Here is a 27,482-nt window from a genome sequence, read left to right as displayed (position 1 = left end):
TTCACAGAATACTGTAGTACTGACACAAAAACACAATCAAATAAAGTTAAAACAAGAAGCATGTGGCTTTTTGTGTTATCAAATAAAATGAAATAGCTTCCAACATTCATTTTTTAAGCAGTTTAATGTTTCTAAAATAATTGGTCTGCCATCATGGTTCAGTAGTTATGAAGCTGAGAACTAAAGGATTTGAAAATCTATTGGTTTTCCAAGGTGGTGCAACACAGCAGTGGTGTGGGGGTAAATTCTGGGGACAGAATGGGGTTTCTTTTCTGAGCTTACACTTCCAGCTTTTCTTACCACCTGCCTTTTTACACAAAGTGTACAAGTCCCTCTGCTGAATGCCAATAACCTTAGTGAAGACCCTGGACATGCTGTTGCCCAGTTCCTGCTATTTAAACTCCCAAAACAGCTTATAATAAAACAGGTTAAAACACTATTGATAAAAGACTGATAAAAGAAACCTATCTGTTCTTTGCAAACATTAAAATAGGTTAGTTTCCTCAGCAAGAAGACTCTCTACTGACCTTGTTTAAAAATACATTGTTTATCAGCATAATTTTTAGCATCACTCTAACTGATACCCAGAATGTGCTGCTGATCTTTTGGATGATTCTTTAAGGCGATATGGCTTTCTCTTTTTCCATTTGCATGATAAAAATGAGAGAAGGGTAAGAAACTTGTTGCCCAAGTCTCAACTTAAAAAAATATATATATATATATATATATATATATCTCAACAACACAAAGAAAACATATTAACATTGAAAAGCAAATAAAGGGAGTGGAAATACATACTTATGCATCTGATATCAAGGCATGACAGCTTAATGCATGCATTCAAGAATTGGAGAACACATGTGGGTAAAGGCCGATGCAGATACAAGAAAAAAATATTAATTTTTGCCCAGAAATATGGGTGAGCTTATGTTTCAGTCCCTAGTGAGAAAACACAACCCTGAGGTCACTCAGTTTGTCACCACTACATCAGACATGTTTCTCTTTAACAAAAGCCCTATCTCTTGTGTGTTAAAAAGATGAGAAACAAAAACAAAAACTGATAAGACAACCAAAGCAAACAGATGATATCAACCAAAATATGTGGATACATCTCATTAAAAGCAGGCGAAAATGCAGATGATAGAAGTCAGAATATTCATCTTTTCATCAAATGGTGGTCCAACACTAAAAAGAGTTGGAGACCCTGGTCTGAAGGAAACCTTACATTAGGCATTAATAAGAAACTTTATAATGAAATGCTCTGAGAGACAACATGGACAGAGATTTATAAGCCCCTCCCAAAGAGCCGTAAGTCTAAAGAGGACTTTTTGACAATCATGACAGTGTTTCATATGGTTCATAAGTCATCAGGGTTTTGTTAAAGGGATAGTTCGGTATTTTTGACATGAATCTGTATGGCATCCCCATCACCAGTGTCATGCAATCACACTGACTTACCCCTGGCAGCGTCCTGTGAGCAGAGTTATCGTCCAGTTTTGGTCAAGCCGAAAGTAGTCCGGCAGGTTTGCTAGACCCAGCGAAATAAAACGTTTCTCTTCCCAAAACATTATGTGTTCAAAAGAGTGATATTTTTGCATCCCAAAAACGTTGTAGTGGAAAAAGTCACACGTCGTTATCAATTGGTCCTATTTTCTCTCTGTTCGTATCAGTGCGCGCCGTCATTCAGACAGCTAGGGCCTACTAACCTGACAACAGCCAGATGCATGTCTCCCTCCGCCCAGCTAGGAGCTAGGCAGAGGGAGACATGCATCTGGCTGTTGTTGAGCTCGCTGTCTGAATGACGGCGCGCACTGATACGAACAGAGAGAAAATAGGACCAAGTGATAACGACGTGTGACTTTTTCCACTACAACGTTTTTGGGATGCAAAAATATCACTCTTTTGAACACATAATGTTTTGGGAAGAGAAACGTTTTATTTCGCTGGGTCTAGCAAACCTGCCGGACTACTTTCGGCTTGACCAAAACTGGACGAGAACTCTGCTCACAGGACGCTGCCAGGGGTAAGTCAGTGTGATTGCATGACACTGGTGATGGGGATGCCATACAGATTCATGTCAAAAATACCGAACTATCCCTTTAAGTGTACTATGATTAAAACCACCAAGAATAAACTTGGGAACACCAAAACTGATTGTGTGGAGCCTATGTGTGATCAATCAGCTGAGGAGTTGCCTATTCATAACCTCTCAAGTAAATGTATACAATGGTGAAGGAAAGTTGTTGAAACCCCTAAGGCAAATAAAAGTATATATTTCAAGAAACCACAATAATTTTTTGGTACACTTATTTTGCACTCCTCTTCCATGCATCTTCCTGGTGACCAACAATTATCGGTCCTGTCCAAAGTAGGCTCCTTATCCTGGTCCTATTCGTTGAGTTAGGATTCCATGAATGCCAGCAGATGTATCTCTTTTATCTCTCTCTGTTGACTTCCAAATCATTTTTTAATCAATCTTATGCCATAAAGATTGACATTGGAGAATTAGGCCATTGGTAGAGGAGGAAGCCTTTTTAGGTTTAGGTATCACATGGTGTTACTGATAAATTGCATCACATTTTACCCCACTTGTGGTTTAACTAACTCGACCAAGTGGTACCTGTGTCTCTTTCCTCTTTACCCCGCCTGCTGTCATAGAAGAGTTGCACCAACCCTCAAAGGCCTTAGAGGGGTCGAATCAATCCCATGACTTTCCCACACTTTTTCAGACACCTATGTCCTCTTTACCTCTTCCACTGTTGTCAAGGTGTTACACTAGCTGGTGGTGGTGCAGGGGTTAAAAGCGTGACCCATTACAGGTTCGAGTCCCGACCTGGTGACCGCTGCCACATGTCCAACCCTTTTTCTCTATTTCTGTTTTCTATCTGCCAACTTTGAGAAAATACCCCAAAAAAATAAAGTCCTCTAGAGCTTGAAAAAGGGGTAATATTTACCCAGTGGGTGCTATTTCACAGTTTTCCATGTGTTTTTTTGCTGCCGTAGAGCATATTGACCCTGTGCACATGATGTACATCAAAATCTCTAAACAAGAATATCTACCTCCATGTAAAAATGCAGAGTATCATGAGTTATCAGCATTTTAATGGCTGTCAATGTTTAGGCAACAGTGTCCTCCTTGCAACTCATCTTCCTTTTTTCCTCTGGTCAGACTACGCACAAGGGAAATTAGTCAGGGTCATACGGAACCCAAAGCTCTGGTGGAATATTTGTATCCCCCTTAGAGAAAGCTAGCAGTAATAGAAGCAGCTCCAGCAGACATGAATCTTGGGGTAATTCTGTGACACAGTTCATGCCATAAACAACAGCAAACACAAGTGTTACCACAAATAAAAACGCACTTAAGTTGTTAAGTTGTGCTCTCATCTTAGCAAACAAGCATAAAGCAGACCACATGACCTGGGGTACCTCATCATTTCATTTTAATGTGTAGAATTATGTTTGTCTAAATAATTTGCATATTTTACACCAACATATTATGTACTTTGAAAAACACTTTCTTTTGCCCTTTAACATAAATATAAGCAAAGACCATTCCAGAGTTCAGGTAAGATTATTGAGAAGATACAAAAAAATTGACTTTCTTTAATGAAATTCCTTTTTTTTTTCTATGATATCATAATTTGATACATATTTAAATGTTTGAGGCAGGTTTTGGATCAGAGGACAGGATGTAATAGCCAGACACAGAAATCACCCCAGACAGGCCTTACAAAATAGTTGGAGAAGACATCTAAGACAGAGTCCTAAGCATGTAGCAGGGCATAAGGCCAACTTTCTAAGTAAGCTGGCAGCTCTCCATGAACATCTAACAGAACAAAAACTTGCTACTAAATGAAGGAACCTGATGAGGATGTGAATCACACTTAAGTGATTCACATGATTCTTGAAAGTGGGGTAAACCCCAAAAAAAGAGTAACGGCACCAAATTATGTGCAGTACACTTCCTTTTGTGAAACATGAAAACCATTGTCAGAGGGATATCAAAGAAGCCAAGTTGAGAGGTTATATGGCTCGCATCCTGATTGGAACCCGGGACAGAATAGGCAGGAACACCAGAAGTTTTGAACACATACAGGGTAGTCACTCAACATTTCAGGCCAGACATATACCAAATGCAGATGTTCACTTCACTTACTCACAAGCTTACTATATTTCGGTTAGCCTGAAACCCATGGTACTGTTCTTGTCTATTTTTCTTTTCTTTCCTTTCCCATTCCCATCTTCTGCTAAAATGAAATAAGATTCTACTGTGGGTCCACATTAAGACTAACACTACAAGCCCCAGATAATAAAGAACCCAGTGTCTAACATTATGGAAACACTTGTGTTGTCTGAATTCATCAGGCCGTTTTTAACTAGAAGTAGTCCCTCTGAAGCTGGCTGTGCTGTCAATTTTAAAACATTGAGTAGCTATCATAAGAAATAGCATTTTACCAGTTAACCTGTGAATCCTACAACAATTCTGCTTTTGCTTGAAGGCGAAGAAAAAGCAAAGAGGAAGAGAGTGTGAAAAAGGTGGATGCAGGGACAAACACACACAAGGAAGCCAATTTCACGCTTAAGTATTATTAGGAGGTAATTGAGTGGAGAAGTGAATGCAATCAGAAATTCTATTTCTGCAATACAGTACTTTGTGCTACTTTATGCAAACCTGTTTTTTTTTTCTTTTTTTAAATGAATGCATATGAGCAGGTTACATGCAAAATAGGAACAGAGTAAAGAGACATCTAAATCCTTTCATATGTTGAAAAAGCGTAACTATCTCAGAGAGATGTTACTGTTCCCATTCAACGCTTAAATATAACAAATTCACTTTTTTAGTTAACACTTCTTGCACACCTAACCTCAAATATGCTAAACTGAGAGAAGTATACATTTCTCTACTCTGCCCATTGACTGACAGCCGCAGTGCAGGTGTGCTGCACAGCCAGAATAGAGAAGAAGCTCACGCATGCTGACAGAGTGGACCCTGGGAGAGCTAGGAGTGTAAGGACAGTCAAAAGGAGAAGACGACAGAGAGACAGAGTACCACAAAGTGAAGAGCAAAGGGAGAAGATGACCCAGTGAATTTTGGGGGGCCAGGTCAGCAGTGACAGTACTGCACAAGAATGGGACAGATGTGGATTTGAGTGCTTAGTGGGATCATGTCAAGCACCTGTCCTGCAGTTCACCTTCATGCTGCAAAAGAAATAATGAGTCATAGGAGAAGATAGGCCTGGAGTTGATGAAGAAATATAAAAAGTGTAATGTGCTGGTGAAGATTCTCCGTCATCCAGGTGATAGCCATTCCAAAAAAGTTTAAAAAACAATTCACTGGAATTTGTTACCAAGTTTTAAGACATCCAGGAAGCTCGTTCAATTCAAAATGTGAGAAATAGCGCTGAGATCAAGGCTTTATGGAGTGGACCAAAGCAAAGCCTTGTTTTGGCTTAGAAACATGCAAATTGAACCTGACAAGCGGGTCCGCCCCTTTGGAATGGGGGTCGTTTTGTGTCTCTGTTAACCTGTAATAGCTTAAACGTGTCTATGTCTATGAAAGGGGGTTCATTAAAGGGAATTGTTGGTCTGCCTGAAGAGACGAAGTGCTCTGGTCCCCTGTAATGGGATGGGGGTTGCAAAAATAGCAAGTCAGTCGCTACCTACAATTCAGCAATTGGGTTAAACCTCCTGGGTATGGAGTAGAATAAAAATAATTAATAAGATCCATTATGAACTTTGTCTTATAATAAACATAAAATGCACAAAACAGTCATATTTGGATTTTCTATGCCATTTTTCACATTCTTCAAATAAAGTAAAATATATATTTTTTACTTTGAACTGTCTTTTAACCATCTTCAAAAATAGTTGCTGTTGTTCTTTTGCCAATACTTTAATGGCAGCAGAGACTGAACAATGCAGCCAGGTGAACGAGAGTGTGGAGCTCATCAAACCCATGCTCACACTCAGAGAATCGCTCTCTCATTAACGTACTGATTTTTCCTTTATTTACCACAGTTGCCAATAGGGGCAACTGTGGTAAATACAGAAAAAAAGAGAGAAGGATTTTCCCATAGCCCTTACAAATCTTGAAAGCATACAGCTAGTTCAAAAGGCAAAGACCCTCTGAAAAAAATTAGGCAAGGATAATATCCTTCTCATGGTCTCTCTTTTTCTAATAAACAAAGGTTAGGATTATGTACTTTAGTTTTACATCTTCAAGGAGAGCAATGTTCATATGACCCGAGTGGAGCCATGGAACTCGAAAGCAAGAACTTTACATCCAGTAAAAAAAAAAAAAAACACACACACAATTTATGATCTATAAAGCCTTTATCAAGTGATTTTCTATACACTGATGGAATTAGTGAAATTAATGGGAGTTATAAACCTAAAGATTTGAAAAAAATCTATCCATCCATCTATTCATCTATCCATCTATCTGAGAATACTGACTTTCTACCTCAACAAACACCAAAAGAAAAAAAAAGACATGATTAACATACTATTTATTTTTCAATATTTCTCTAGGATGCAACACATGCTGAAGGAAGATCGTTGTCAAAGACAAAACATTTGTTAACTTTGATTAGCTGCTTTGTTTATTTTCTGTGATAGGCAATCACATCTGCATGTTTGACTAAGTGTTGTTTTTTGCTTTGATTTACCCTGATTGGTATTAAATGTGAATTACCTTCAAGCAATTATTCACTGCTCTTTTCATAATGAGTAAATTTCAACTTGCACTGGGATTTTTTATAACAATGTAGTGCATTAGATGACATTTTGCATTGATTTTGGCTAGGCGCTTCAAGTTATGGACAGCCGTAGACTGGCTCAAAATAACCCTAGCTCCCATCGACACAGTGACAAGCGCTGTCCTTGGTGCTGAAATGTGTTTTCTTAGAAGTCAGCAGGCAGAAAACTAATTGCCAGTTGTTTACAGTTATTCACCAACTGAAAGCACAAAATCAACAATGAAAGTCAAAGGTTTAGCGCCCGATTTTGGGATTTTCATATCAAAACATAAGTAATCATAAAAAATAACTACAGTTTAAAAAGGGGGAAAAAATAACCTTTGCTCTTATTAGGTTGTTTCACAAAACCCTGAAAAATAAAAGATTTAGGTTTGAATAATTTAACACTGATTATTTATCATGCTGTTTTACTGTACAACACAGTTCCTTGATCAGATGAATAAAATAAATCCTTCAGGCATAATCTAATCTTAAATATTATCCAGTTACATGCTATTCAATTATTAAATCCCCTCTAAGCACTTACAATGCATGTTTTGATCCTATCTTTTTTTTTTCCTTTCCTTAGGTCAGTCAGTATTAGCTCATCATTTGTTTAAATGTATACGTCGAAAAAGGACTTTGATGTGAAAAGTAAACTAAAATTGTAATTTTACAATGTAATGAAACGTAAAGTATGTGTTATAAGTAAAATAGTCCACTATTCAATTGACATTGTAATTAAATTGAAATAAAGTGTTTTTCCTTTTTTTTATTTTATAGAGCTATAGTCTGTGCCAATTCTCTGTCATTCTGGTTATGGCAACCACAAAACAGGCTTAGGTCAGACAAAACTGCACTTTTGTTTATTTTTTCAGAAAACCAAGCAAACATATGGACATAGGCTCCTGGATAAGTGTTGAAACTTTTTCAGACAAAACGTCGACAAGGTCCGGTTGCTTCCCTTTTCAGCCTGTTTTGTAACTTTAGAATAATTATATTGGTTGTATTAAACTAAAAGTAACATTTGAGAGTTGGAAAATTATTAGAGTACCAATCAAAAATGTAACCTGATAAGATAAATATGACAGTACCTAAACAGGAAAATAATTTTTTTTTATCTTTTTTACTCAGATGAGTTTACAAGGAGAATAAGCTTTTTACTATCCTACTCTTAAGTTTTCCCTATCATAGCAAATTGTGCTGGTTATGCAGTTAAATTGACAGCTGAACGTTCTCTCAGATTTTGAGACCTGAAAAAAGTGAGTACATTATTCATATGTGCAAAAACAACAACAGCAATGGGTGCAGTATTTTGATCTACTGATTGATTTCACTCCGAAAGCAGTATTTGCAAGAATCACTTTAAATGGATGGGGGAAAAAAAGCCCTGAATTTGATTGAGCAGTTGTTGTGGTTCATTTCCATAGAGTAAAACAAGTCATAAGCGCAAAGAGGAACGGAGTGCGCACAGAGAAACGGAGTGGAACAGGAGCAGAGGTATCAGAGCAGTTTTCCAAAGTGCCAGACACATTTTGAGTAAGCAGGTGTGAGTTGAAATGCTGCACACTGGTCTCCATTTGCGCTCAGACTGGTAACTATGTGGTTAGTTTGTTAGCAAAAAATAAATCAAAAATACACCATGCGTGTTTTCTACTTGTAACACTGCACTTTAGCAAAACTAAACAGTCTCCATGTGTGTTTTGGAATCCACCAGAACATTAAGAAGTTACTTCTAAATTAAAGACCACATTCACTCCTCTCTAAGATTAAATCCTACATCAGAGAATAAAACAACACATACCTGTTTTTTTTGTTTTTTGTCAACAAAAAAAATCTCTTAATTGGCTCTGGTGTTTAAGAGGAGCTCAGAATGTTGCTAATAGGCACTCTAGGTCACGTGACCCAATTACTGATATCTGACTTTCTTAAGTTACATGGACTTAATGGTTTGCTGCACTTATTGTATCTAAAGATTATTTTTGGGCTCAAGGAGCCTTTTTTTAATTTTTTTTTTTTTTAAGTAGGTAGATGGGAAATGTGATTAAAGAAAGGGGAAAGACATGCGGCAAAAGTCCCCAAGCCAGCTATCAAACTTGTGATCGAGGACCAAAGCCTCTTTACATGGCTTGCGTTTTCAAGCCCCTGCACCACCACTGCCCAATGCTGCACTCATATTTAAAGTTTAGTAGTAAACTTACTGTATTTTCTCAAGTATTCAAAATAGACAATTGCATGCGTTTAAACTTAATCAGAAAATAACATCTTACAAAGTGTATCAACTTAGTTTATTTTGAGATGCAAACATCCATACATCCTTCTTTCAGGAAGAACTGTTCTCTGAGCAACACACAAACAGGGATCACAATCACTTATGGAAGGGTAGAAGAGCAAATAGAAAATTGTTCACTCAAAGAGTCAAACTTAAAGTCAGTCTTTCAGTCATTTTCTTGTGATTACTTTAGCTTTCCACATGCTATATCAACTTTTTATCTATCTTAAAGCAAAAATTCTCTTGATTAAAACAAAAAATAAGTTCTAAATTTCATCATATGGACTCATCTGAGATGTATCTTTTTTAGTGAGAGAGACAGTAATAATACATTTGATAAGAATCAGCCCTCTAAGAATGCAGTTTTCTGTTCTTTCGTCTGCAGTTCAACTGAAAATAAAATACTGTTTTAAGAGAGTCATGATGCTACCCCTCATGTAAAATCTAAGAAATTTAAACTTTATGTCAGATGCTTGCCACTGTATGGTCCCTGTATCTATGCCTTTGGTTGCTCCTGCATATGCACCTAAAGTGGATGTTAATGAACTGCTGTCACACGTAGGATGGTGCCTTTGAGGCAGCAGTCAGGATTCTCTCCACGTATTCATCTGTTTGCAGTGTGGAGGCTGTGATGTGCTGCCTGACTGCAGAGACTCGCTGACGGGCAGACAGGGGGGGACCAACTCAGTACAGGGGGTCCCTGCTGCGGTGCCACTCTCTCCCCAGCAGAGGAAGGACTCGACACCACATACAAAAATGTGCCTCTATGTTTCTTAATGCATGTGTTGCTTTTACTGAAACATATCCTTGGTTAAGTGTACCTGTATTTGTCAGCAGGAAGCATGTGTGAAAATAATTTTAAAATATGGATGCCAAAAGTAAAGTTAAGCAAAGCTCAGTAGTTTAGTCACAACAGGAAGGAGGAAAGAAAAGACAAATTTAAAAAGATATTCTATGAAGGTATTTTTGTTGGGGCATTTGTGCTTGTGGAAAAATCTCAGACACAGTTCAACCACTGCCCTTCCCTGCAATCTGCGACTTTTGCACCCTGGGTAGTGTCAAAATGATTTGAGAACCCGCTGTGCCACCTGTCACCCCGTGCCTCAAGGCTCATGCTGGTCCAACCATCCAACATTGAGGCCCAACCTCAATTAGATTGCTATCACACAACCACAATTTCTCCTTATTCCCTACAGGATACCTGTCTCTCTTGGCCAAGAAAACCTTTGGCCATTTTCTTGCAAGAGTCACAGGTCTTCCTCTACATCATCTGAATCTTAAATTACAAATCTACAACTAGCACCTATGCGGGTGTAGAAAATCTCCTTGTCAGTGCAGTTTCTAACAACATTATCACAGGAGTTCAGCAAATAGGGTACCTCTTTAAGGGGAATTTGGAGCTCTGTTGTAAGCATGACATCTGGCTCTGCCAAACATCTGAGTAAGCAGATTGGCCCTGCAGGCCTGGTGTGACAGCCGATGAGGAAGCTGGGAGATGTGGGAGAACTGATCTGAGCTGCTACTCTGCTCAAGCTGTCACTTTAACTTGGCTTGGCACAGTTTGATTCTCTCTGGCACTAAAGCATTAGGCCCAATACTCTGACTGCCAGTGCCCTGTCGGCACCAGGCCAATTCTTTCATGGAGGGGGGCGCTCATCACTTTCTCTCTCTTTGTTCCTCTCCTCATTGTGCTTATTCTGTCTCAGCATGGCTCCAGCTTCTTTAGCACAATCATTCTCTTTCTTGCCCCCCTGCTTGTTTCTTATCCTATTCCCAATAGAAGCCTCAAAATTGGATCCATTATAATCTGCCATTTTTGCTATTCCCAGCATCTCCTCTGCAGCAGTCTAAACTACTCATACACTCTTTTCTTGCCATTTTTGTTGTTCACTAAGTAGTTTCAGTTCTTCAGTAATCATGCCACCCATATATAAATTCACCTCAACATTTTAAACTTCACTTTTGACAGATGTCACTTTAGGATTTGGTTTTAATGGATGGCTAAAATTGAGATAAACCCCTTTAACAAAGGCTACATTCACGCTGCAGCCTGAAGTGACCAGATATGCAACCTGCATCTGATCTTTTCATGGAAGTCTGAAATTATTTATAGTACACCCAGGGCCATTTGGTTATGTGGTCCTAAATCCGACACACATCTGATCCGACACGCATTTGATCTTTTAAAATGCAACCTGTGTCTGAACAACTGGGTCTCATTCATTCAACCTGCACATCATTAATGCTCAACAAAGGTCAAAATTCTGCATCCTTATATGCAGAAGTGGGAAGATAAACAGCAAGCATGGCAGAAGACAATGCAGAGATTAGTCTTTCTTTTCAACCTTCTTGAAAAGATTGCATTTTTAATGTGCTGGCTCCAATTGGGAAAAAAAAGTAAGATTGCAAAACGTGCTCCACCACTACCATCCATGTTTACTTCTGTAAATACAGTACATGCTCGCTACTTGTGATGTCATTGCATCCTCTACTGCGCATGCAGGACTCTTAAGTTGGATTAATGGAGTAACCCAGCAGATCACATACAAGTCATATATATTTGGAAATGTGACCAACCATGCAAATTAATTGGATTTCACAAAAAAATAAAATAAAAATTGTAACTGAGGATTAAGGCCTGCAATGTGAACAAAGCCCAATATGCTGCGTTGTTTAAACTGGTAACTCTCACCACCCCAAATTATTCAGCATCTAAAGCCAAAGACTACCTACAGTTGAATAAAAAAATCCCAACAGGTTGAAAACATCAAAATCTTGAACACACTGCTCACAAGCTTTCAATGGGAGAGGTACTTTTGTTTTTGTTTGACTGCCGTTTGATTAATAATGCCGATTTCAGATTCGAGATGACATTCTAAGATTACATTTCATAGACTTTTAAACACTATATGTCAAATAAAATGCAGTGACTGTAAAGAGTCACACAGAAAAAAGGTAAAAAAAAAAATGTCTAAATATATAACTACATGATAGACACACTGTCCTGCAAAATACTGCAATATTTAACATTTCTTGTATATTTTAGTCCTCAGATGTATATTCTATGAGCATGGATTGTTAAACTGCTGGTCTACATTGCCACTGACATTTTTAATGACGGTAATCTGTATGGGTGAATAAACCACTGCATGAGGCCACAATATTCTAGTTTACAATAGCTCGAGACAGAAATGAAAGTTTATTTATTGACTCCTACCAAATTCTAATATAGAAGTCTTAAGCTTAGATAGAGACACTTTTCTAGTCATACTGATGACTCAAAGCACTCAACACAATGGTCACATTCACCCAATTGCTTTCCAACACATCACCATCCACCCATATGCAGATCAGTGGGGAACATGGGTCAAAGGAACATCATGCAAATTTAAAAGTTATATATCTATATAGATAGATAGATAGATAGATAGATAGATAGATAGAACTGATAGATCGATATAGATGGATAGTGGGTTATTCTGGTTTTTATTCTCTCTCTGTAGCCAGATAAACAAGAGCAGGCAGCTTCTGTTCATCTGGCATTTTTGTTGAGTTTCAGCCGCTATTTCCTCTCCACACAACTGTTTTTGGAGGATTAATCAGAAAAGAACAGACACTAGTGCATCATAAACCCCTTTGAAGACTCCTCACAAGAGTAAGAGAATAGAACTCTGTCCTGTGCAATGAAAAACGGCCAAACTGGAGTCTGATCAGCAAAGTCCTTTTCTCTTCTCCCATGCATGTGTACAACACTGATGTCATTGCCAGCTTTTGTAAAATATCTAAAACTGTCAAGATGCTCCTTTGGGTGCCTTGCCGAAGGGGAAAATTAAAATGTGAAAGGAGACAGTTGGAATTGAATCTAGAATTTCCAAACTGCAAGAAGACTACTCGTCCAATGGAGCCAGTCCCCCTGACTGTCAGGTTTTGGTTTATTATGCAAGAAAAACAAGTACCAAGGCTAAACTATGGCACGGATCACCATTTTAAAAAACCGTATACCGTAGTACTGACATTCATCATGGCCTGTAGGTAGTACAAATTAAGCAAAAGGTCAAATGTTAGCTAAAAGATGAAGCAGAATAAATTGAATAAATAATCAAAGGGAACATTTTGTGCAGGCAATTTTTTTATTTATACATGTACTGAATTGAGAAAAAAAAAACCTTCAAACTAGGCAAATTATCCACTAAAGGCAGGAAAAACTGTTCTCATCTTTAATTTGCAGGAGGAGTTCCTGTAGCCCCATTAACCACAGTAATAGCAGATACCACATGTCCCCCTAGTTTTCAAAAACAATGCGTTTTTTCATGGAAGATGAGTGAAATGTTTATTTTAATGACGTTCATCAAAGCCCAGAAACTTAAAATGTTATACAATCATAGCAAAATGAAGTCTTTTTTTTTCTCTTTAATGATTCAAAAATACAATTTATCAGTGTATGCAGACAGAGCTTTCCTTTTAATTTATTTCTCTGTTGAGTTTTATTTAACCCTCACTTTGATCATTTAATGCTAAGAAGAACTGCATTAAAGACTGAAGTTCCAAACTCTGTGTAACTCCCCAAATGATCAGGTTACAATGACAAACTTCAATATCAAAACATACATTTACATTTTTTATTTAATAAAAAAAAATATGAATTAGAAATATGAAGAAGTGTGGTGAGTATTTCTATTTAGCTTATGCTCAGTAAAATGAGTCTCTGTGAATACCGATTTTTTAGTATTGCAAAAGATTCAAAAATGGATTAAGTTCTTCATTTCGACCATGACATTCTAACAGATCAATAGCTATTGCTTTGAACCATTTCATTGTATCTTCAGCTAGAGACTTCGGGCTGAAGTTCCATTTAGATGTAAACTTCTGTTGCAGTCTAATGCTGATTCAGTCATTTAAATAAGCAAGAACTTACTTCTCTTTAAGTCTGACCAGCCTTCCAGTCCATAAGGATATGCAACTCATAATAATTGTAAAAACGACAAGTGTCTTCTGCATTTAACCCATGCTGACAAACAAGCCGAGTAATTCTTCACTACCTTAATGTACTTACCATTAGGACCACTTTTTAGGAGAACAGACATGTTTTAAAAAATGTGAAATAGTGCCATGCTCTCTTTTCTTATGTTATGAATTGAACACCACTGTTATAACCTGTTGTTCTACAACCTGACCTGACCTTAGGGGGGGCTGTACTAAGGAAATATCTGTTAGATATAAAGTTTATTAGGTATGCCTGGGCATAATTGAACATGCATTTAAGAGAAATTTAAATTTGCACAATTACCGCCCCAATAATGCCATATAAGGCTTCTACTTCCTACGCTTCTTCATTTGCAGAAACAGCTTTGAAGATTAAGAAGAGAGACGAGAAGAGAGATTGCGGTTCTGATGACTCAGCGCTCCGCAGCAGACTTAAAGGACCAGTAAAAGCCAAGCAGTGGGGAATAAATCACAAGTGCTGTAAAGGATGTGGTTGCATTGTTACAGAAGTAAAAATATCATTAAAAAAATAATTTGATCTAAAAACACTCAATGAAAGCTACTGATGGAGGCAAGAGGTGCAATATATAATATAAATGCTTATTATGAGTTTGCAACCAACCTTTCAATAAATACGCACATCTTTGCTATACATCTTCAGAACCATGGCTGACATCCTTTTATCTCACCTTCAATCTCTACCATAAAACCCATAAACATAAAAATTTTACGGCAAACTGTATTTGATGAACTCAGAGAGACCCAAACAGTCCACATTTAGTGTACTAATGAAGCCAAGGAGTTACCATGGAGTGAATCGAATGCAAGTCTTACCGTTAGGAGTTTGAAGCAGCAAGTTGCTGAACTTTATTCTTAACTTTCAATAAATTATTTGTTCCAGATGTTATTTAAATATTAGCTTGATCTCTGACTTTTCTTTCTTTTCACAAAATAACAACAAATTAAACTAGTTTCCCATGGATACTGACATGCCATCTGTTGGTGTAGTGATCAATAGTTCTGTCATTAGTAAATAAAAGTGTAATTTAGAATTGCAGAGTTGCATAATATATAATAAATGTTGCTGAATATAATAGACAATTGCTCCTGAGTAACAACAAATGTGGTCTTTTGGTTAAAATCCAGGTTTGGATAACAACTGACTGATTGCGCAAGACTCTTATGTAAAGTCTGAAGCGCTCATAATATTTGTTTCTATCAGCGAGAAAATAAAAAATATAAAAACAGAGAATGGGACAATTTCTGCAAAATTTTTGCTAAATTCCTCAATGATTTAAGAAAAAAAAATTTCATAGGAGCTTTTTCATGAGGCCAAATGTCCTTAAAATACACTATTTTTTTTTACCAGCATGCAAGTTCAATAAGGGTTTTAGGACTGATACCTAAAATAATATTCAAGTTAACAAATGTTAACTATGTCATTTGATTGGAATCATGTTTCCTTTTGTCTGGATGTGTTTTGTTATGTCTGTCCAATGTGAATAAATTAATGTTTATATATAATAATATAATATAATAATTAAACATTATTTCCTTTTTTGGGGTGTTCTTTTTTTTTCTTTAATTGAAAATAAAACTGGCGCTGCCTCTGTTTTATAAAAATCTCTTAATCACTTATACACAATAAACAGGGCAATATTTTCTGTCGTGGTCTTTAATCATATTGTAATATGTTCTTATTCCCAAGCGTGCCATGAGCTATACATTTCAATTAGAGCTTTGCCTTTATGTGAAATTCTACTCACTTATCTGGCCTGCCGGGCACCTGCAGGCGTAAGCGACACTTGTTAGCACATTGGATTTGTTCTTCTTTGATGCGGATAAGCCTCTGCAGAGCCAGACACCAGTCCTGGGACACAGTGGTGTTCAGGTTCTTTGAAAGAAAGACATACAAATGTAAAACTACACATTTCTAGTGGATCATAACGCATACAACAAATATGTTACAAGCATAATAACCAAAGGTACATAATATAGATGTTCACATTAATAAGGCACTTTTAGTTTTTGCAAAACCTGCAGTGCATTATTTGAACCAATATCCTTCAAATAATAAACACTACAATCCTGTTCATTCACTCAAATATGACTGAATTTATTTCAGCCCTGAAATCCATTTTATAGTAAAACCTGGACCCTGAAGTCAAACAGAATGAAATCAATTTTGTGCAGCAAATGAGCTGTGTAGAAGTATTTTGTCTTTTTCTGTTTTTTTTTGGCAACAGACAGTATTATAACCAGGTGAAAAGGAATATCAGCCATTAAATTCCAGGCCAGCATCACTTCTCCTGGGGACACTGTGCTCATTAAGAAGTCCAGGGAGGCAAAAGTGCAACCATTAACCAGTGAGAATCAGGTGATTGCTGAATTTTTTATTGTATGTAGTGCTGTAAATATGATACCAGAAATTTATTGGGAAGAATCCTGATTTAAATACTACAGGAAGTTGTCATGGTTTCTTTTGTATCAATAGGAACATCTCATTCCCACCCTTGTGGCACTATTATTCGGTAAAGAAGAGAATATTTATTCAGTCTACACCTGAATAATTTGAAAAACCACAAAAGGTAGTGTAGGGTTTTGATAAAATCTGTAAAATCTATTTTTTGGGAGTGAAAAAGCTGAAAAGTGTATCCCTTAATGTTCCACATTTCTATTTATTATTCATAAGGTTGGAATCTTAAGTGTTTAAAGGAATATTGTCATGTTATATGCCCGAACAAAAAAGACCAAAAAACGTTCAGTCGTGAGACATTTAGTTATATACACCAAGAATATGTTCTGATAGTGTTTATATAATATTTTTTGAGCCAAAATAGATTTCATGCACCGCATGCGATGAGCACTTAAAAAGCAGTACCACAGAACTATCGGAAAGCTGCCGACAATAACACAGCCAAATGCAAATAAGGAGAAAGCATCAAGGTAAGAATTAGTTCATCAAAATAAATAAAGTCATAGACTAAAACCTTTTCATTGGAATTGATACAAAATGAAACACCAAAATACTAATTCCTGGTAGGTGCACTATTGATCAGACCCACATTTATTCTCTTTAGTCAATCAATAAATCAATGTATAATGTCCTTTGGACTATAAACTAAAACATAAAATAGCAATACTATCACTATTAGAGGTGAGTATTGGCATGAGTGTTGCGATTCAATACATGTCGCGATACTTGGGTCACGATACGATATTATCACGATATTGCAGTATCACTATATATTGCCATATTTTCCCCAGCTATCAAAATCAAATGATGAGATAAAACAGCAAGTGCTGTATATTTTCATCAGAAAATATTGATTAGGTATTATTATCCATGTTGTTTGGGGTTTTCTTCCACTGTGATTGCCTCAAATACAGATTTGGTGCTGCACGCACAGTTAAAGGGCTCCACAGCGCTTTCTGCCAGAGTGGCGGTGCAGAGGTAGCCCATTTTGCCATCAATGTTTTATGTAACCATTTTTTTTTTGAAAATCGATACTAAGAAGTGAAAGATCGATATTATATCGGGCAGCCGAATATCACGATATATCGCCAAAACGATTATTTCCCACACCCCTAATCACTAGTATCAGCATGTGGACATGTGTTCAAGTATCAAACAACTTAGCAGCAACAGCTGAATGCCTCTGCAGTTTTAGCTCCTGCGTTATTGAACAGCAATGTACATGATGTATTCCAAGTACTATTTCAGTCTCATCCCTCTTAGAATAAAATAAGTTTTTGCTCTCTTTCTCAGTTTGGACTTATCTTTATTATTAGCTTGCTCGCATCCATTACTTAGGCTTGTTTACCTAATATGCACAATGTTGTACACAGTGATATTTTAGTTAATTTACAGAAAATGACCCTATTTCCTATTAAACTGAGCAAAACAAAGTGTGGAACACAAAAACATCAAGTAATATTAAAGTAGGAAACATACACTGCAAAAACGATCTAGAAATAAGTAAAAAAAAATCTTAAATTAAGTGTATTCACCCTTAATTTGAGTAGGTAAATGAGATAGTTTGCCAATGGAATGAGTAATTTTACTCTTAAAATAAGATAATTAGATAATATGCACTTGAAATAAGACAATGCAATTGTGTTTTCTTATTTTAAGTGTAAATTGTCTTGTTCCATTGGCAAAATGTCTCTTTTACCTCCTCAATTCAAGAACAAATGCACTTATTTTAAGAAAAAATTACTTATCTAGATTTAGATTTTTTGCAGTGTATATATAAACAGAATGAGCAACTGGCATATACATTTGAAAGATATACAATAGTACTAACCCCCTTTAAGGGATTTTTGTATTAATAATTTCTTTGCCTATATTCATCAGTTTTTTCTGAGGTTTTAAAGATTTTGTGAGGTGATCTTTAGCAGGTAAAGTCTCATAGTTCAAGCATCTTCATTTACTATCTCTAGATTTCTTGATCATGCATGATTTGTGATGCTGAAAGCACTCTTGGCAGATGTCAGATTAATGCTTCCAGTCTCTCTCTTAGTGTTTTTCTCACAGGCCAAAAATAGTAGGATACACATTCTGGAACAACTTAGCCTTTGCACTGATGTGATGCATGCGAACAGAACAGATTGTGTTCTGATGATCTGAGTAGTTTTAAGCTTAAAACAATCACGTCTAAGACTTTGCAGCTTGACTAATGTTGGTCTTTAAAATGTTTGCGATTAACTCTAGAAATGTAGATTTGACATACCTGATATGTCCCTTGAAGAGTCCCCACAAGCAAAGTAACCTCTTCCACAACTGATAGGTCATGCTGAAGTTCCTGCAGCTCCTGGTACAGCCGTGGAGGACCGAGGAGAGCTTTTCCTGGAGGATAGGCAAAACGGAATATAAGTGTTTGAGATTGTATCAGATAATGTATATTGCAATACATACCAGAGGCAGACAAAATATTGTAAAACTATTGAGGCGCTTTCCTTGAACAGATAATTAGTTTGACATAAAAACATTAAAATGCAATTAAATTTACATTATTCAATATTTTTTTAAATTTTAAATGTTTCCTGGGTGTAAAATAATAATTACAAGGTTAAGGTCAAACTGTTCCATAAAAAAGAAATGGCAGCCACTGCCTTATAAAACTAATAGGGGTGCAGGAAGTGAAGTTTCTTTGGTTGAAACTCCAGTGGGGATTAATAAAAGAGTTTCAGTGCATAGATGGATCGATCACCATTATTTGTTGAACTACAGACTGAATTTATGAGTAAAGAAAAAAAAAATAGATGGAGAAACTGTTATTTGGGACTATGATGCCCTTTGCTGGCCAAAGAAAATGCAGGTGTCTCATTAGACACAAAATTCAGCATCGATTTGAGGTCCGCTGCCTTCAGAGTCTTTCTCTCCTAGTACCAGGAATCAATACCCACGTCTCCTCCTGTCTGCCATCCCCCGTCCCAGCTCCCATGGTCTACATTTCTCCAGCAGCAAGCTCTGAGAGGGCTGCCTAATTAAATTCTGCAGGTAGATTTTGCTCCAAAGCGGCCCTGCACTGTCTCCGCTGCCACATAATAAAGTAGCAGGAAAGGCGAGTAGGTCGGCAAGTTTAGTGAGGCATGCTCATCCGAGGGGACCTGCAGCTGTTTTGCTATTGCCGTGCATAAATGGAAGGAGAGCAGAGCCATAAGAGCGACAAGGAAGAGAGGGAAAAATTGAAGAGAGGGCTGGTGTTATTCATCTAAAGAGCTCCACAGTAGCTTTGGGGTTTTAATAGGATCTTTGACACTGGCACACAGTGACATCTGTCATCTGCTCAAGCAAATCAATAGGTGAGACATCTGAATATAAAAGGGGAGTACTGCGTGCTGAAAGACCAATATTGTGTTCTTCAAAGGGATTGCCTGGACCCCTGTATAGTTTTAGCAAGTCTTTCTGGGCCTGCCGCTGGCTACAACCCAAGAGGTGAATGTGCTGAGTTGTAATCCACCATAATCCCGTTGGTGAGGCAGGATATGGTTTATACACTAAGACCTGACTATCCTCACTGGCCACCAGGCACATCATTCACTAGTGTGGAAGGCCTGAGCCCAGAGAGGTCCATCCTCACACTCATCTACTGTGCCAGGGATGCTTGTGGCTGTAGAGACAAAGCAGCTTCAATGCTTGTATCAGAACCCTTGTCTGATCCCCAGCCAAACCCTCTGTTACACAAGTAATAAGAAAAAAAAAAAAACCTGCATTTATGACAATGGGTCACATGGGAAGTAGGAATGAAAAGGGGTGAAAGAAGGCAATGTTAGAGAATAAATAGGTGCAACCGGCTTTAAGGGAAAACACATCAACATTGTTTGGCTCTATGTGTATTGCAAGATACAGACAAGAATCCTAACAGCAACACTAAGAAAGAATGATGGAAAGGTTTGAGGGAAAAAGACAGACCTGCCTGAAGGCAAGCTTTTTATATAAGGAAAGGCATGAGAGGCGGCGGAAAGTGATAGATGATTCTATTTGAAGTTGCGGTAAGGAGTGAAGGCATGTCAATGAGGCACTGCTGAATGACATAACATGTAAATGGAAGGTACTACAAAACTAAAGATTTGGCAAATGGTGCAGCACATTTTTGGATAGACTTGCTGTGAAAATGGTCAGCAAAAGAAGAAATTCAGCGTCTCTGAGAACCATCCAATTTTTTTGTAGTAACAGAAAGTTGTAGGAAGCTGCTCTGAGAGCTAATCCTAAATGATCCCAAAACCTTGCAGCAAAGCTGTAAGGATATGAGTATAAACTACCTGAACAAAAGGAGAAAAAAACTAAATCCTGTGGGAATATAAACCAGCTCTTAAAAGAGTAGGTGCTTACTGAGCGTAACACAAGGAGCACCGCAGAAGGCGCCATTAATATTTAAGTCATGGAGTGGCAACTTTACAAAGTGTGCTGCATTACATCCCGATAAGGCTTTGTTTCTTCCTTTTCCCATGGCACATTTATCAGGGATCTCGTCAAGCTCAGTACACACCCGAGTTTTGTGAGAGGTGGTGGGAGAACTAGTGTTTCAACCACAGATTCCTATCTGCCGCTACTGGCTCTCTAATTGGTCCTAGAAAGCCAGGGAATAATCTCGACAGATTGATGACTCCTCTCCAAACATGTTTGTGGTCTATCAGAGAGTGAAATGAGACAGTGAGGATGATACAGCTAGGGGCTCCCTACCCCAGCATCACTCTCCAAGATAAAACACCGCAGGCAGACAGGAACAAGTGACCATCATCACTATCCCCCTCACAAACACATTCTCAATCAGAGTGACAAGCAGCATGACTGCATCTCCACCCCTCCATCTCCTCTCTCCACTTGAGAACAGGAAAAGATTAGCCTTGCTGACTCAGAGAAAAAGGCTGGGACTAACAGTCAGCTAAAGTGATGAAATTAACCATAGAGGGACACATAGGGAAACGTTATAGGGGCACAAGCTGATATATTCATCGTTACCTGAATTGCAGGCACCACTTGGCCTCTTAGGCCCACTATGCTGAATCAAAGTGTCTTTGCTTTGGGAGTTGTCCAGGCCAACCTCTACCACTTGCACATGCTGAAGGGGGGCGTTCCACTTCATGGTGTACTTGGGACCAATGGGAACAAGGCTGCTAACATCTGGAGGTCCTCTGTAAAAGGTATTAAAAAAAGCATCTGAAAAGTTACAAAATCCATCCATCCATCCATCCATCCATCCATCCATCCATCCATCCATCCATCCATCCATCCCTCCCAACTGTAACATTTTCCTCAACACACTAAAAGAAATTAGATGAAAAATAGGTCGGTTAAGGTTTTATGATGTTTTTTAGTTGATTTAATGGCTGTGCAAACTCTAAAAACATTTAAGTTTATTAGGGGCACACCTGTGGTCCAGAGGTAAAACGATTCTAGTTTAAAATGCAAGTATCACGCCTTGAATAAAAGAAAAAGGCCTTGTGAAGATCCTGACTAAAGCTGGAGAGAGAGTCTCTTTATCTACAGTAAAATTAGTCCATCAACATTGGCTGAAAGGCCACAGCGCACAAAGTAAACTTTTTCTTTTCCCAAATGGAACATTAAATGTGAAGGTCACGTTTGCAAGTGTGCAACGAGATAAACAACTATGTGATTAAATGTCTTCAGAACTGATAAACCCAAATCTGATAAAACATTTTAAAATATCTGGCCATTTTGCATACTATTACACTTGGAAGATCAAGGGGATCGCTTGTGTCAGGAATCAGGAAGGAAGTAAATGCTTGGACATAGTTGGTTATTATAAAACACCAAGGATCCTAAATATTCAGAAAATTAGCTTTGAATAAGCTGTAAGATAAAAAAACAAAAAAACAAAAACAAAACAAAAAAAACATCAAAATAGTACAGTTTAACTTTTTAATTCTGATTGTTTGTTGGTAAGTGTATTACAGGTCCTTCTCAAAATATTAGCATATTGTGATAAAATTCATTATTTTCCATAATGTAATGATAAAACTTGAACATTCATATATTTTAGATGAATTGCACACTAACTGAAATATTTTAGGTTTTTATTGTCTTAATATGGATGATTTTGGCAGACAGCTTATGAAAACCCAAAATTCATATCTAACAAAATTAGCATTTTTAATTCGACCAATAAAAGAAAAGAGTTCTTAATACAAATAAAGTCAACCTTCAAATAATTCTGTACAGTTATGCACTCAATACTTGGTCGGGAATCCTTTTGCAGAAATGACTGCTTCAATGCGGCGTGGCATGGAGGCAATCAGCCTGTGGCACTGCTGAGGTGTTATGGAGGCCCAGGATGCTTTGATAGCAGCCTTTAGCTCATCCAGAGTGTTGGGTCTTGTATTTCTCAACTTTCTCTTCACAATATCCCACAGATTCTCTATGGGGTTCAGGTCAGGAGAGTTGGCAGGCCAATTGAGCTCAGTGATACCACGGTCAGTAAACCATTTACCAGTGGTAGGTGCAAGGTTGTGCTAAAAAATGAAATCTTCATCTCCATAAAGCTTTTCAGCATATGAAAGCATAAGGTGCTCAAAAATCACCTGATAGCTAGCTGCATTGACCCTGCCCTTGATAAAAAAAACAGTGGACCAACACCAGCAGCTGACATGGCACCCCAGATCATCACTGACTGAGGGTACTCCACACTGTACTTCTGGCATTTTGGCATTTCTTTCTCCCCTGCCTTCCTCCAGACTCTGGCACCTTGATTTCCAAATGACATGCAAAACTGAGCAACAGTTCAGTACTGCTTCTCTGTATCCCAGGTCAGGCGCTTCTGCCGCTGTTTCTGGTTCAAAAGTGGCTTGACCTGGGAAATGCGGCACCTGAAGACCATTTCCCGCACATGCCTGTGCACAGTGGCTCTGGATGTTTCTACTCCAGACTCAGTCCACTGCTTCCGCAGGTCCCCCAAGGTCTGGAATCGGCCCTTCTCCAGAATCTTCCTCAGGGTCCGGTCACTTCATCTCGTTGTGCAGTATTTTCTGCCACACTTTTTCCTTCCCACAGACTTTCCACTGAGTTGCCTTGATACCTCATACCCTCCAAAATCATTAAGACAATAAAAGACCAGAAATATTTCAATCTAAAAGATATGTTTTATCATTATATCATTATTTTATCATTATATTATGGAAAATTAACTTTATCACAATATGCTAATATTTTGAGAAGGACCTATATACCTTCTGTCTGATTGTTTTTGTCCCAGTCACACCTGAATTTCTTCAACAGGGGACACTAAGAGCATATCTTATCTCATCTTCTCTTATCCCATCTCATCTGGAGTGACCATCAAAAAAAACCTTATTTGTTTGGTATTGCAAAATTAATTGAAGAGCTAAAATCTATTTTGTAATTAGGTAAGTTATACATCTCACAAATCTGAGTCCTTTACACCTGTTCTGTTAATAGGACAGGGGACAAATATCATCCAAATATGGAAACCATGTAGAACTAGAGATGCTAATTTCCCTTCACATTATGACCTCCACCTTAAGTAAATACAAAATATTACTGGATCCAGATGGTTATATTGATCATCACCAAAATGTAATCTTTTGTTCTGAGTCACAATACTTCTTTGAAAATTTCAGCAAAATCCAGCAATAGCTTTTCTAGTTATTTTGAAAATAGAGAGACTAACTAAAGCCGAAGAAAACATAACCTCCTTGGTGGTAGTAAAAATGCCCAAAAAGTCCAGTTCAAGGGCCAAATGCCAAAAAATATGTATGTGAACATTTGAATTTGTTAAAAAAAAATAAAGCAATAAATATGCATCATTCTATTATGATCATGTCATTTATCTTACTTTTTGACAAAGTATCTGATAGTAAGAAAAGCCTTTTTTGCTTTAAAAAAACATTTCCTCAGGTGGATTTCATTGTTATTCGTGTATTCAGGACAAAGATCAACAATGTGATCATTTTTGTCAAGTTCCTGGAGGGCATACTTTGTAAGCCTCTGGATACTTGTCTTGAAGTAAAACGCAGAATGATAATATCCTTTCGGGAGGTGCAAAAGACGGCTTCAAGTTACATCTTTGACAGGGACTTCGCTGAAGTAAAAAGCAAAAAAAAAAAACGACTTTCTCTGTTTACAACTTGGGAAAGAGAGACAGGGAAGGGAGAGATATGATCAATGGCAGTGACAAGAAAGATAAATAGCAAATAAACTAAAAAATGTTTTATGTCAGTAATCTGAGACTCCTCAAGCTGTTGTTAGGGATTCTACCATTTGTTTAATGCTGATAAAGCTCCTGCAACTGAAGATAGTGCTGAAAAAGCCCTTGCAGTGTTTTCACTTAACTGTGTAGTTTGCCAAATTATGTTTGCAAAACCTCAGGCATCACATAGGGTCCATGTGTAATCAAATATTATATTTGTGCAAAATGTGTAGTTTATTTGGCTTCCTTTTAAAATGCACATGTGATTTTATGCTTCATCTTAAAATTAGGTCCAGATAAGCTAAGTTTTCCTGAACACATGTGTGACTCAATTTGCTTGATAACAGGAACTTACTTGACATTTATATTGGCACAGATGAGCACATCATCAAAAAGGAAGACCTTTCTCTCCTTCGACTTCAGGACTTGTCCCCGCTCTCCATAAACAGTCTCAATAAGTGTCTCACAAAGGACCAGTGACCTCTGCTCCGAGCTCAGTTGCTAAAAGGGACACAGCAATCAGATCAAAGGCAGAGGAGACAGTATCACAAAGCTCCAATCCTCTGGAGCACAGTGCCTGGAGGACAGAAAAGTCAAAAGAAACCGTATCTCTTCTGGGATTAGAAAAACCATTCATTGTACTGAAGGTCACGAATCTGTAAGCATGTATACACACAATTACATGCAGACAGCATAGTTCATTCAGTTAACTTCATTGGAAAAAGATTACACTTGCCCTTTGATAGGCTTTCTTGTTACAAACGTATCTGCACAGTGGTTATAGAGGAACCTTAGGGAAACATTTAATTTATTTGAGGTTGTGCATTTGAACAAAATGCTTGTAATTCTCAAAACGAAAAATTATAATATATCCTTTTGACCATGTTCTTTATTGCATTTCATCTACTCTTGCAAAATTAAAAAAGGACTGGCTTACAGGCGTTGGGACACAATTCTTTGTACCACAACAACAGAGCTACTACAAAGACCAATCGAGTCACTGTTGCAAAAATATATTTTTTCACATATTCATTAATAAAACTGATATTTGAATGAACAGCACATGCTGTTTTTATTTTCAGAAATTCATATGTTAGGCAAAGAAAGAGAACAGCTATAGGTAGTTGCTTTAGTGCAACCGTGTTGTGACAGCTTAAATTAATGAAGCATTTTTACCTCATGGTTGTTCTTAGGCCTAGTTAAGAAGGGATACATTTAAAAAAAACTATTTATTTTAAAAAATGGCTCATTGTGTTTTAGAAAAAAAGGAAATTAACAAAAATAATAAACATTACACAGAAAATAAGAAAAACATTAAAAGAATAACTTTAAAATTAGCAGATATACAAGAATTACTCATAACTATTTAAAACTTGCTAAGATAGTATTTGAGCTTAATGGATGAGCTACATTCAAACAATGTTGTTTAAAATGTTTCATAGACAACACCAGAGCAATGATTTACAGACTGGTTAGACTCTTGCAGTAGCTTCTGCATTTACACTTGTCTGCCTTTTTGAATTTCTTTTTTATGTAAGGATATAAATAATAAAGCTATTTCAGCAATATAAACTACAGGAAACATGCACTTGTTTGTATATTCTGTTTTCGGAGGAAACTTTGCTGCCATGGATTTTAATAGTAATGATAATTAATTAATAGATCTTAGAGGCATGATCTAATTATAGTTTTAATGTATAGAAACACCTGCTTTCTGTTGCACTCTTTTTTAACTTTATTGAGTCTAGCTGAGTTATAACCTTCAGCCCCATACTTCAGGGTAAAAAAAAAAATGTGTTCTGACTTCTGTATTAGTGTGGAGAAATTCTGACCTATTTACTGACTAATACTATGAATATACTTCTCGGTGACGCTTGGTGACTAGTATCCAAGTTATGTCTTTAGCACACATATAGTAAGGAATCTCTAGCTGATTATAATCTGGGCTGAGGAAGGCATAAATTCTGCATACAAGCTGCCAAAGAACATATCCTTTCATCTATCTTTATTCTCCCATTCTGCAATGTTTGTTAAATTACACTCATAACTTCATGTTCTCCCTGCTTTTGTTGTCATAGTAGCTTCATCTGGTCTGCTCCTGTAGACTGTTGACTCCATCCTGGAGTGAAATATCAGCAGGGCTTCCACAATCATCATCTTTGTTTATAGATGTTGGAGCTTGGCCTGGTTTTCAGTGTAGTGCTGTTTCTCAGACTGTGACTAACTGTATGTGTTCTCTTTCATCGTCTGACATAGGAGCTGGATCTAAGCTCATCTACTTGGCTGTGTCTTTCCTGGACGGGCCGCCTGTGGAGCTAGCTAACAGTTACTCTTTGTATATCTGCTGCTTTTTATCTGTTTTGTATCTCATTGACCCCTAGTTGGACTGAGCCTGGTCCTGCTGGAGGTTTAATCCTGATAAAAGGGAGTTTTTCCTCTCCACTGCCTCTATATGCATGCTGGATTTGACAGAGAGTTTGTCGCCAGAAGTTGATCCAGGAGGAGCATGTCTTGCAAGTCAATGACTCAATGCAATTAACTGGTTTTCCTTCACAGAAACTTTTAACCATTCTGACTGTATTATCTATGTAAAGTGCTTTGAGATGCAATGTGTTGTGAGTTGGTGCTATATAAATAAACAGAATTGAATCCTTAAAGGATTCTCAAAATTACTCACTAACATAGGATTTTACAAATCAGGTAATATTTAATAATTATAGATTGATTAACTAAATGCAAAACAAACTAATTGATTCCAGTCAACAATGATTATAAAAAATATGTAAAGCTAAATTACAAATGCTTTGTTTTTAAAAG

At 37.4% G+C, this 27,482-nt stretch overlaps 1 protein-coding gene across 3 annotated transcripts in view; it reads right to left on the bottom strand.

Moving 5' to 3' along the window:
* The window catches only part of arhgef10la (Rho guanine nucleotide exchange factor (GEF) 10-like a), a 181,120-nt gene that overhangs the window by 91,249 nt on the left and 62,389 nt on the right, over positions 1–27,482 (bottom strand). For all 3 annotated transcript variants that reach the window (XM_038280869.1, XM_038280871.1, XM_038280870.1), the window contains 4 exons: positions 25,021–25,166; positions 21,461–21,633; positions 18,726–18,841; positions 15,759–15,886 (listed from right to left, as the gene is read on the bottom strand). In XM_038280869.1, coding sequence (XP_038136797.1) covers positions 15,759–15,886; positions 18,726–18,841; positions 21,461–21,633; positions 25,021–25,166 — 563 coding nt within the window. The remainder of the gene's footprint in view (positions 1–15,758; positions 15,887–18,725; positions 18,842–21,460; positions 21,634–25,020; positions 25,167–27,482) is intronic.

Source organism: Cyprinodon tularosa, unplaced genomic scaffold, assembly GCF_016077235.1.
Source record: "Cyprinodon tularosa strain WSP-4 unplaced genomic scaffold, ASM1607723v1 ctg165, whole genome shotgun sequence".
Lineage (NCBI taxonomy): Eukaryota > Metazoa > Chordata > Actinopteri > Cyprinodontiformes > Cyprinodontidae > Cyprinodon > Cyprinodon tularosa.
Note: the sequence above shows the minus strand (reverse complement) of the source record. Positions and strands in the feature narration are given on the sequence as shown.